This window comes from Chiloscyllium punctatum, chromosome 25, assembly GCF_047496795.1.
Source record: "Chiloscyllium punctatum isolate Juve2018m chromosome 25, sChiPun1.3, whole genome shotgun sequence".
Lineage (NCBI taxonomy): Eukaryota > Metazoa > Chordata > Chondrichthyes > Orectolobiformes > Hemiscylliidae > Chiloscyllium > Chiloscyllium punctatum.
In genome coordinates this window covers 42,983,094-42,996,036 of record NC_092763.1, presented here as the reverse complement: position 1 = coordinate 42,996,036, position 12,943 = coordinate 42,983,094, and the positions used below count along the sequence as shown (strand labels likewise).

The window sequence follows — 12,943 nt, the reverse complement described above, 5'->3', positions numbered from 1 at the left end:
TATGCTCAATTATGTAGCGTGAGGTTAGAGTGTCCAGTGAAGAGTGGAGAAATTGTGGTAGGAGTATTGGACAAACTCGCAGCTCCAGAAATACAATCTGTCCTTGCTAACGACATAACTGGTTCACAGGTAGGAGTACTGCTTAGTATGGTTGAAAAGCCAGTGGAAACTCAGGCACCTGAAGCAAAGCATGACACATATCCTGGGGTTTTTCCTGATTGTGTGGTAATGAGGTCACCGTCACCAGTTGAAACAGAATAGATCAAACAGTATAGATAGGAAAGTGGAAGTGGAATTAGCAGACCCCCCGTTTATTTGAATGTTTGACAAACCAGGAGCAGATAGATGACAAAGCAGACATCTTTAGCTCAGATAAATTAACTGAGTAATAGCAGAAAGATGAAAATTTAAAGCAGTTGTATCAAAAGGCATATATGGAAAAAGAATCTGAACATATCCCTGAATGCTACTATTTTAAAAATGATATCTTAATGAGGAAATGGAGATCATCACATATTCAGGCAGATGAGAAATGGGCAGACGTTCATCAGCGGGTTACAGAATAGAGGTGTTGAGAGTGACGTACAAACTGCCAGTAGGGGATCATTTGGGGAGAAGTAAACCCCAAGCTAAAATACAAAATTTTTTTTATTGGCCTGAACTGCACAAGGATGTAGTTGAATTTTGCCAGACATGTCATATGTCAGGTAATTGGAGAACCACAGGCAGTAATAAAACCCGCACCTTTAATATCTATTCCTGCATTTGAGGAACCTTTTACAAGAGTCTTAATTGATTGCACAGGATCCCTACCTAAAACGAAATGTGGAAATTAGTATTTGTTAATAATGATGTGTCCACTAGATTTCCAGACTCATTCCATTACACAATGTCACAGCTAAAAGGATTGTAGAGGATTTAATCAAATTTTTCACTAGATACGGACTACTCACAGATAAGGTCAAACTTCACATTGAAATCATTCATGAAAGTTATGGACAGCTTAGGAATAAAACAATTCAAATCTACTATCTAGAGTTGCAGGAAGTGCTTGAAAGGTAGCAGACATTAATGACTATGTTGAGGGCTTATAGTCAAGACTACAAATGATTGGGATAAGGGAATTCCATCTATACTTTTTGCGAACAGAGATGCACCAAATGAACGGACAAAATTCAGTCCATCTGAATTAGATTTTGGGCATGAAGTGAGAGGACCACTCAATTAATTAAGGAGAAGCTGGCAAATCATAATTCAGAGACCACATATTTGGACTGTGTGTCAAATTTTTGGGAATGATTAAATAAAGCGGGGGAGTTGGCTAGACAGCATTTAAAAGTATCACAACATACAATGCAGCAGGAGCAGAAAGAAATCAAAAACTCTCAATTTTTGCTATAAAGGTGTTAGTGTTACTTCCAGGGATAGATTTAGTGGACTTATCAAGTTAAAAGGAAATGGAGTGAGGTGAACTATTTGATAAGAACAGAAAGGAATCTCCGAGCATGTCATGTGAATATGCTCAGAAGTTATTTTGACAGGGAAGGAAAGCCAAAGGAAACTGTGTTACTGGTTACAACACAGAGGGAAGAACCAAGTTCAGAGGATTCTGAATTGGACATTCCTCAAATTAAATTGGAAAATGAGGAAGTTGTCAAAAATTGGGAGAAATTATTGAGTTGAGTTTCCTTCCAGAGGAAAATTGAAATGACCTGAAAGAGTTCTTACTATTGCATGGGAGGTATGTGGAAATAAGCTGGGAAGTACTAACCTGATTGTGTATGATGTAGATTTCAGAGACATTGTTCCGATTAAGCAACATCCTTATAAGCGTAACACTCTAAAGTTGGCACAGATTCAAAAGGAGATTGAACACATTCTCCAAGATGATATAATCAAACTGAGTTACATTGACTGGCGCTCACCCATTGTAACTGTGCCAAAACCTGATTGTATCTAATGGTTATGTGTGGACTATTGCAAAATTAATGCAGTTACAAAGACTGATGCATATCTGATTCCACACTTGGAAGACTGGGTTGAAAAGGTGGGACAAGCAACTTGTATTTCTAAATTGGATTTGCTCACAGGATACTGGCAGGTACCTACTTCCGAAAGAACGAAGACAATTCCAGCCTTCATAACCATGAATGGACTGTATCAATTTAATGTTATGTCATTTAGTATGAAAAATGCTCTCTCTCTGACATCTCTCTCGCAAGAACCAGTGTTGGATTGTTACTTTTTTTTTTGCAAAGGGGTGTTTTAGGGGATTGTTGCAAGTATTTGGAATAGCATCATTAAGTTAGGATAAGACCATAAGACATAGGAGTGGAAGTAAGGCCATTCGGCCCATCGAGTCCACTCCGCCATTCAATCATGGCTGCTGGACACTTCAACTCCACTTACCCACATTCTCCCCGTAGCCCTTAATTCCCCGAGACAACAAGAATCTATCAATCTCTGCCTTGAAGACATTTAGCGTCCCGGCCTCCACTGCACTCTGCGGCAATGAATTCCACAGGCCCACCACTCTCTGGCTGAGGAAATGTCTCCGCATTTCTGTTCTGAATTTACCCCCTCTAATTCTAAGGCTGTGTCCACGGGTCCTAGTCTCCTCACCTAACGGAAACAATTTCCTAGCATCCACCCTTTCCAAGCCATGTATTATCTTGTACGTCTCTATTAAGTCTCCCCTTAATCTTCTAAACTCCAATGAATACAATTCCAGGATCCTCAGCCGTTCCTCATGTGTTAGACCTACCATTCCAGGGATCATCCGTGTGAATCTCCACTGGACACGTTCCAGTGCCAGTATGTCCTTCCTGAGGTGTGGGGACCAAAACTGGACACAGTAACTCCAAATGGGGCCCAACCAGAGCTTTATAAAGTCTCAGTAGCACAATGGTACTTTTATATTCCAACCCTCTTGAGATAAGTGACAACATTGCATTCACTTTCTTAATCACAGACTCAACCTGCATGTTGACCTTTAGAGAATCCTCGACTTGCACACCCAGATCCCTTTGTACTTTGGCTTTACGAATTTTCTCACCGTTTAGAAAGTAGTCTGTGCTTTTATTCTTTTTGCCAAAGTACAAGACCTCACATTTGTTCACGTTGAATCCCAAACTGTCTAGATCCTTCTGCAGCCTCCCCACTTCCTCAGTACTACCTGCCTGTCCACCTAACTTCGTATCATCTGCAAACTTCGCTCGAATGCCCCCAGTCCCTTCATCCAGATCATTAATATATAATGCGAACAGCTGTGGACCCAACACTGAACCCTGCGGAACACCGCTCGTCACCGGCTGCCATTCTGAAAAAGAACCTTTTATCCCAACTCTCTGCCTTCTGTGAGACAGCCAATCCTCAATCCATCCCAGTAGCTCACCTCAAACACCATGGGCCCTCACCTTGCTCAGCAGCCTCCCGTGTGGCACCTTATCAAAGGCCTTTTGGAAGTCTAGATAGACCACATCCACTGGGTTTCCCTGGTCTAACCTACTTGTCACCTCTTCAAAGAATTCCAACAGGTTTGTCAGGCATGACCTCCCCTTAGTAAATCCATGTTGACTTGGTCTAATCAGACTCTGCTCTAAGAATTTAGAAACCTCATCCTTCATGGTGGATTCTAGAATTTTACCAACAACCGACGTTAGGCTAATTGGCCTATAATTTTCCATCTTTTGTCTTGATACTTTCTTGAACAAAGAGGTTACAACCGCGATCTTCCAATCATCCGGGACTTTCCGTGACTGCAGTGACTCTTGAAAGATCTCAACCAATGCTTCCGCTATTTCCTCAGCCACCTCTCTCAGAACTCTAGGATGTATCCCATCGGGGCCAGGAGATTTATCAATTTTAAGACTTTTTAGCTTTTCTAGCACTATCTCTTTTGTAATGACAACCATACTCAACTCAGCCTCCTGACTCCCTTTAATTGTTGGGATATTACTCCTGTCTTCCACTGTGAAAATGACGCAAAGTACTTGTTAAGTTCTCCTGCTATTTCCTTATCTCCCATCACTAGGCTTCTAGCATCAGTTTGAAGTGGCCCAATGTCAACTTTTGTCTGTCGTTTGTTTCTTATGTATTGAAAGAAACTTTTACTATCATTTCTAATATTACTGGCTAGCCTACCTTCATATTTGATCCTCTCCTTTCTTATTACTCTCTTTGTTATCCTCTGTTTGTTTTTGTAGCCTTCCCAATATTCTGATTTCCCACTGCTCTTGGCCACTTTATAGGATCTCTCTTTTTCTTTAATACATTTCCTGACTTCCTTTGTCAGGATGATCTGTTGGGTTTTGGATAGGTTAAGTTATTCTATATTCTGTTCTCTTTCATTTGTGTTTCATCTGGTAATCTTGCAAATAAATTCTGTTTTGTTTAAAACCAGATGATTGTGCGAGCTGCATCACTCCTGGAACATCCACTAAACACCTGCTCAAAACAACTAGCAAAGTTAGGGTCTGGGCTACTTTCTTGAAATATTTCAAGGGGGTCTGGACTGGTCTAGACTATTTGGCAACATGTCCCAGGGTCCTACCATTAGGTATACAAGTCCTGCCCTGATTTGCCTTACTAAAATGCAACAACTCTAATTTAAATAAATGTAACTCCACCTGCTACACCTCAGTCCACTGGTTCATCTGATCAAGGTTTCATTTTACGGAGATAACCTTCTTCATTGTCCACTACACCATCAATTTTGGTGTCATGTGCAAACTTGCAGCCATATCTCCTATACTCACAACCAAGTCATTTATATAAATGATGAAAAGCAGTGGACCAAGCATCAATCTTTGTGGTACCTCACTGGTCTCAGGCCTCAAGTCTGAAAACAACCCTCTACCACTATCCTCTGTCTCCTACCTTCAAGCCAATATTTCAACCAATTGGCTAGCTCCCCTGAATTCCATGAGATCTAATCTTGCTAACCAGTCTATGTAGAACTTTTACCTATGTAGAACTTTGTCGAATGCCTTACTGAAGTCCATATAGACAATGTCTACTGCACTACCTTCGATCAATCTTCTTTGTCACTTTTTCAAAACAAAACACCATTGAGTTAATCAGATGTAACTTCCATCGCACAAAGCTACATTGACTGTCCCTAATCAGTTCTTGCTCTTCCAAATGCATGTAAATCCTGTCCCTCAGAGGAGGTTTGCAGACAACACGAAAATAGTTGAAAAGGCTGGTTACAAGAGGGATGTGGAGAGATATTGATGGGTTAAGTGGGCAAAAAGTTGGCAAATGGAATTGAAGGAGAGAAAATTTTGGAAGTGAGACCAAAAGAACAATAAGTTTAAAATAGAGAAAAGCTGAAGAAAGCTACAACACAAAAGGACTTTGGGGTAATTATGCATGAAACACAGAAAGCTAGCATACGGGTGTGCAGCGTAATCAAGTCAGCTAATGGAATGTTTGCCATTAATTTGGGGGCATGGGGGTGTAGAGTACAAGAGTAGGTAAGTCTTACTACAATTGTACAAGGCGCTGGTGAGACCACATTTGGAGTACTGTGGACAGTTTTTGTTCCCTTATTTAAGGGAAGATGATTTCAATGGAGGCAGCTCAGAAAAAGTTCACTGGGATGATCCCTAGTTTGAAGGTATTGTCTTATGACCAAGATTAAATAGTTTGGGAATCTATTCACTGGAGCTTAAAGAGTGAGAGGTGATCTTATCGAACCATACAGGATTCTTAAGGGACTTGATAGGGTAAATGCTGATAGGATGTTTCCCCTCAGGAGTCAGTCTGGGACCAAAGGGCATAGTCTGACAATTAAGGGGTGCCAATTTAAGTTTGAGACAATGAGGAATTTATTTTCTCAGAAGCTAAGAATCTTTAAAACTCCTTGCCAGAGAATTGTAGGAACAGAGTCCTTGTATATATTTAATGATGAGACAGATTCTTGATCAATGGGGGAATCAAGGGTTAAAAGGGAAAAGGCAGAAAAGTGGATGTGAGGAATGTCAGTATCAGCCATGACCCTACAGAATATTGGAGCAGATTCGAGGGGCTAAGTGGCCTAAACTCCTGTTCCTATTTCTTCTTGTCTAATGGATCCAGCTTAGTACCCTTCTAAAATATCAAGATTTTACAGAATAACCAAAGTGTTCCCCTAAAAAAGCACATGACCACATTTGCTTGAAGAAGGTATTACACCATTCATTTGAAATGCAAAAATATTGTGATTAGTCACTAGCTTCTTCTGAATTTAGGAGAGATATTATAGTAGCATGAAAATGGCCCTGAAATCCGATTTTGGTGGAACATTGACAAGTATTCCAGACTTGGAACTAGATATCTTTTAAGAAGGGTTTAAAAGGCACAAAGACTACAATTACAACAAAGTATGAACTTAATCATTCTAATTAATTTAATTTCAAAACTAGTTCAAAAGCTATTAAAACTGAGGCACCTTAGTTCAGAATTTCTTTAAAACAGGATAAAACTACAAATAGTTACATTCAATATAAAATTTAATGAAAAACAGCACTGAATTAAAACAAGGGTTGGTTTATGTTAACATAAAACAAAAAGACTAAAGATGCATTCTGATGAGGGGCTACTGGACTTGAAACGTAAGCTGTTTTTCTCTACACAGATGCTGCCAGACCAGATGAGTTTCTTGCACATGTTTTGTTGTCCTTTGGTGTTTCCCTGCTAATGTCAAAGAGAATCTTTTCCATAATGGCAAGGAAACCACAAAAGGATGTATAATTGGTCACGGTTCTGATAATGAGTGTTTTACAGGCCTCCAAGGTGAAAATTCTGTCTGTAATTTTATCTTTTGCAATCTTCTGACCACCTACCTTTTGGCTCCACCAGCATCTGGAGACACTATGATGCCGTTTTTCCATTCTGGGATATTCTCCTTAATCCACTTTAGGACTGCTGGTTCAGCATACAGGTTATCTACTGGAATATCAAAGAAACCCTATGGGACAAACAAGAGTCAGTGGAATTTAGTGTAATACAAGCATACACAACAGTGAGTAGGAAGTTTTTATCCTATTATTGGAGAAAACATGCAAGATATTTTCATAAACACATGGTTAAATGGCATCATATCATAATAAATTAACAAAAAAATCATAATGACATAAATTTGTCATTCTACTTAAAAGATTCCAAATTTTCCCAATTCTCAAAAATACTGATCCAAACTGGGTTGTGTGCGTGTTGATTCCTGATGAAGGGCTTTCGCCTGAAACATCAATTTTCCTGCTCCTTGAATGCTGCCTGACTTGCTGGGCTTTTCCAGCACCATTCTAATCTTGACTCTGATCCCCAGCATCTGCAATACCCACTTCTGCCTGTGTATGTGTGCAGGTCAATCCTCTGACACTTTGTAATAACTGTCTGAAGTATTACATCCAAGTTCATACCCCCCCCCTTGCACTATGTACACATTCCAGTCCTAATCACTGGAAGACTAGCATGTATGAAACTTTTGCTGGAACAACCAGTAATGGCAGATCAGATAGATAGGGAGAGTGGAGCATTTAAAAGCAGCTTTGAATCAAGAGTTCTAAAGAAAGGGGAATGTACTCAAAGTGTGATATCACAGAAATGAAGGTAAGCAATTGTTTGATGAAATTTTCTTTTCTTGTCAAAACAGCACACTGACTTAGAAGACATAGGAACAGAAGACAGAAAGGTACAAACTTCAATCTGAATAAGTAAAATTGGAGGTGTAGTGGACAACGAAGAGGGTTACCTCAGATTACAACAGGATCTGGACCAGATGGGCCAATGGGCTGAGAAGTGGCAGATGGAGTTTAATTCAGATAAATGCAAGGTGCTGCATTTTGGGAAAGCAAATCTTAGCAGGACTTATACACTTAATGGTAAGGTCCTAGGGAGTGTTGTTGAACAAAGCGCAGGTTCATAGCTCCTTGAAAGTGGAGTCGCAGATAGATAGGATAGTGAAGGCGACGTTTGGTATGCTTTCATTTATTGGTCAGAGTATAGAGTACAGGTGTTGGGAGGTCATGTTGCGGCTGTACAGGACATTGGTTAAGCCACTTTTGGAATATTGTGTGCAATTCTGGTCTCCTTCCTATCGGAAAGATGTTGTGAAACTTGAAAGGGTTCAGAAAACAATAAGAAGGATGTTACCAGGGTTGGAGGATTTGAGCTATAGAGAGAGGTTGAACAGGCTGGGGCTGTTTTCCCTAGAGCGTCGGAGTCTGAAGGGTGACCTTATAAAGGTTTACAAAATCATGAGGGGCATGGATAGGGTAAATAGGCAAAGTCTTTTCCCTGGGATCAGGGAGTCCAGGACTAGAGGGCGTAGGTTTAGGGTGAGAGGGGAAAGATATAAAAGAGACCTAAGGGGCAACTTTTTCACATAGAGGGTGGTACGAGTATGGAATGAGCTACCAGAGGAAGTGGTGGAGGCTGGTACAATTGTAACATTTAAGAGGCATTTGGATGGGTATATGAATAGGAAGGGTTTGGAGGGATATGGGCCGGGTGCTGTCAGGTGGGACTAGATTGGGTTGGGATATCTGGTCGGCATGGACAGGTTGGACCTAAGGGTCTGTTTCCATGCTGTACATTTCTATGAGTCTAAATAAAACAGTACGCGCACTAACCAGTTGTAGATTTCATCAGGGTCAAAAGGTGTGGCACTGGAAAAGCACAGCCAGTCAGGCAGCATCCAAGGAGGAAGAGAATTGATGTTTTAAGCATAAGCTCTTCATCAGGAATTCAGGTCAAAATCGGAAATCTTCTGCTGATCACCACTTACTGCTCCCTTTGAAATCCATGTTTGAGTACTTATTGGAAGCATCAAGGGTGGCAAAACTGCAGAGTGTACTATGGATTTGGCATTTTACAATGTTCATCAATAAGAGTGGCTTGATAGCACCACTACTCACCAAGGCGGTCGAGTCATAAAAGAAGTAACTGTTGAGGGAATAGACAAGAATGCGAACAGCATGCTGACCAATCTGCCTGCAGTAAATGTCCATGACAGTACTGATATGTACTGCCCTAAATTGAAGATTCAAGTCTGGACAGCCACAAAGCAATGTCAGTGGTACCTCCACAAATATTCATATCCTCAAATGATGGTGGAACGCTACATATCAGTTCTAAATCTATTGGTGCTCCCCAGCATCATTAGCAGTCATTCTTCAGCTAATTCAATTATTCCAATTGATATCAAAAAGCAGCTGAAAGCACTGGATACTAGAGGTTTGGGCACTGATAATATTCCAGAGTAGTACTAAAAACTTGTGCTCCATAACTAGCTACGTACCTAGCCAAGCACTATAGTTACATTTATCCAGCAGTGTAGAAAACTGCATAGGTATGTCCCACATATAAAAATGACAAACCCTAATAGTCTTTTCTTGATCAGTAGAGTGACAGGAGGTGACATCAATATTGCCATCAAGTGGCCTCTACTTAGGAACCACCTTACATTTAAGTTTGGGTTTGGTCAGAATCACTCAGCTCCTGATCTCATTACAATCTTGACTCAAACATGGATTAGTGTGCTAAACTCCTAAAATGAGGCAACAGCAATAGAGTTCAACATTAATGCAACATTTTACTGAGTATAACTTCCAAGGAATCTTAGCAGAACCACAGCAAATGGGAATCTCTCCATTAGCTGGATTCATACATAGCACAAAAGATGATGCCTGTGATTGCAGGAAGTCAGTCATCTCAGCAGGAGTTCCTGATGCCAGTGTCCTAGGCCCAACCATCTTTAGGTCATGATCTTCCTTCCATCATATGGTCAGAAAACACGACATCTGCTGATGGCTACACAATGTTCAGGAATCCTTAGACACTGAAGCAGTCCATGTCCATGTCTTACTGCACTTGGACAATATCCTGATTTGCGCTGGCAAATGTAAAGTAACATTCGCACCACACTAGTGTCAGGCAACGACCATCTCCATTAAAAAAAAACAACCATTACATTCAATAGCATTACCATTGCTGAAATAGTCATTATCAACTTCTTGGGACTTATCACTGACAGTAAAGTAAACCATATATGAATACACTGGCCACAAAAAAAGATCAAAGGCTAAGATTCCTGTGGCAAATAACTCACCTTCTGACTCTCTAAAGCCTGTCCAGCATCTATAGGGAACCTCATGAAATGTTCCCCACTTGCCTGGATGAGTGCAGCTCCAACCATATTCAAGAAGCTTGATCATATCCAAGATAAAGCAGTCTGCTTAATTGGCATTACAATCACAATCATTTGTTCCATCCACCACTGACATGCAATAACAGCATGACAGCACCTTCTAAGCCCATGACCACTACCATCTTCAAGGACAAGGCGAGTAGATACACGGGAACACCAATTCATCCAAATTCTCCTCCAAGCCACTCACCAGCCTGACTTGAAATACATCATTGTTCCTTCACTATTGCTGAATCAAAATCCTGGAACTCCTCTCTTAACAGCATTGTGCATGTACTGACGCCGAATTGACGCAGCGGTTCAAGACAGCAGCTCAACACTACTTTCTTGACTGCCGTTAGACATGCCCAATAAAAACTGGCGCTGCCAGCAAATCCCACAACCCTCGAAAAAGCCAAACTTTGGACTAAAGACCTAGGTGTATAACTAAATCCATTAAACAAAACAAACTTTTATGTATTTTTAATCTAGATAACAGCAACATTTCAAACTAATTAAGTTTTAAAGTTTAAACAAAATACAACAGAGATGACACGGCAGATATTTGTAGCCGCAGAATGAGTGAGATGATGGACACCAGTGACACACTACATCTACAGCAAAGATTTGCAGGTCAAGAAGATACAGTTTAGAGTGAACAAGCTGAAGTCCAAGCTTCAGGCATACAGGGAATATTATCTGGATGCTTTGTTCCAGAAGGAAGTCACCCCTTTAGGTTAAGCACTTGAGATGTCATCCATTATAGGCGACAGGAAGGTATAATGAGGAATGAGGAATGAGGTACATATAAAGATCCAAAATTTAACACTTAAGGCGTCTCAGCCTAATAGTTACCTAACAGCATGTGTTACAAGAAGCTAGTGATGTGGGGCAGTGAGAAAGTATGCAGCCGAGTCAGGGAATGTATTAGGAAGAATAGATACTCTTTCAACTTCAGAGAAGGATGAGTCCTGAAAACACACTGCCTGCCTGCAAGGTTAGTGCCATCTCTTTGGGGTCAAAGAAAACTTGAGGTAAAAGGGAAGACTTGGTCATCATGGTCCACATAGGCACCAAGGCCACAAATTAAGAAAGAAAGTGGTGTACATTTTAATTTAGTCCCCAAGATAAATAAATTTGAGAAAAGAGCAAACAGGTATAGGGCAAATAAGATCAAAGTTGAATGCATGACTCAAAGATCTGTGGGGGAGAAAAGGATTTAAATTCATGTGCCACTGAGAAACAGTTAGATGTACCATTGGGAAGGACAATGCATGAATCAACTTAATCTTAAAGGGTGGGGGAGAAGAGAGACAGGAGCAGTTGTGTGTTTGTAGGACTTAGGTGAAGGGAAATTATAAATGTAAAGATAAAGGGAAGGTAATTGTGCATAGAAACGATATGGATAATGATAACCAAGAGTCTGACAGGAAGGAACAGAACACATTGCTTTACTGTGCTCTCATATTTATAACACAAAACTAAAGGGTTTCTATCAGAATGCCTGCAGTATTTGTGACTAGATAAACCAATGGCATAATTAGATGAGGATGATTAGATAAAATTACATTGTTGGGATTGAAAAATTACCAATGTTCAATGGTATTTGACATTTTGGAAGAGTAGGTAATTAGTTTAATTGCCAAAGGGCAAGATTAGTTTGACCTTGCCCTGGAAGATTAATATATAAGATCAGCTTGAGTGAAAATTAGAAATGGCATGGGAGAGAAGTATACAGAAGGATCTAGTGTGTAGGTTCCCTAACTATAGCTACCTTGTAGGACAGAGTATCAATCAAGAAATACTAGGAGAATGTGCTTGTAAACATAATGGACAATTTCACGTGAGGGAGAGCTTCGACGATGTGTTCGAGAAAAGATCTTGAGTAACGTGCTAATTCAATAAAGGCAATGACAAAGGAATGAAGACAGAGTTGGTTAAATTAGGCTGAAAAAAAACATGTTAATAAGGTAAGAAGAGAACCGTAGAAACCATTTAGGTTATGTTTTATAACTGTCAAAGATATTCTGAGGAACAAACACAAAGTTGAACAAAAAGGCATACAATGTTGCAAGAGTTAGTAGTAAACAATAAAATCATTGGCTTCCAAATTTTACAGAAATAACTATCAGAGGAGAGGAAACAGAGCATAAAGTAACAAGAAATATAAAACAAATGGTGCAAGCATCTGCACTGAAAAAGAAAGTAACACTGAAACGTAAAACAGAGAAATACAGGGAAACATGAAGAACAAGCACTTATTTCTTGTCGGGGTAAAAACAATAACTGCAGATGCTGAAAACCAAATACTGGATTAGTGGTGCTGGAAGAGCACAGCAGTTCAGGCAGCATCCAAGGAGCAGCGAAATCGACGTTTCGGACGGGCTTTTGCCCGAAACGTCGATTTCGCTGCTCCTTGGATGCTGCCTGAACTGCTGTGCTCTTCCAGCACCACTAATTTCTTGTCACCAAGGTAAAAGCCACTAATTGCTTTCCAAATATAGTGGAATATCAAAGGGCAAAAGGGAAGACGACACATAAAATAATCACTATTACTTGAAAAAACTCACTAGGTTAATTAATTGGACCAGTGGCCATCTAGTTCCATAGATCAGATAACCTATGTACCAGGGGTCTTAAAAAAAAATTAACTATAGAAATACGTTGGGAGCATAGCTTGCAATCTTTGAACATTCTCTAGATTCTAGAGATGTCCCAGTAGATTGAAAAACTGTAAATGTAATACTCTTTTAGATTAGATTAGATTACTTA

At 40.1% G+C, this 12,943-nt stretch overlaps 1 protein-coding gene across 3 annotated transcripts in view; it reads right to left on the bottom strand.

Annotated features, from left to right (window-relative positions):
- The window catches only part of prps1b (phosphoribosyl pyrophosphate synthetase 1B), a 56,706-nt gene that overhangs the window by 17,838 nt on the left and 25,925 nt on the right, over nucleotides 1–12,943 (bottom strand). For all 3 annotated transcript variants that reach the window (XM_072595143.1, XM_072595142.1, XM_072595144.1), the window contains one exon: nucleotides 6,828–6,952. In XM_072595143.1, coding sequence (XP_072451244.1) covers nucleotides 6,828–6,952 — 125 coding nt within the window. The remainder of the gene's footprint in view (nucleotides 1–6,827; nucleotides 6,953–12,943) is intronic.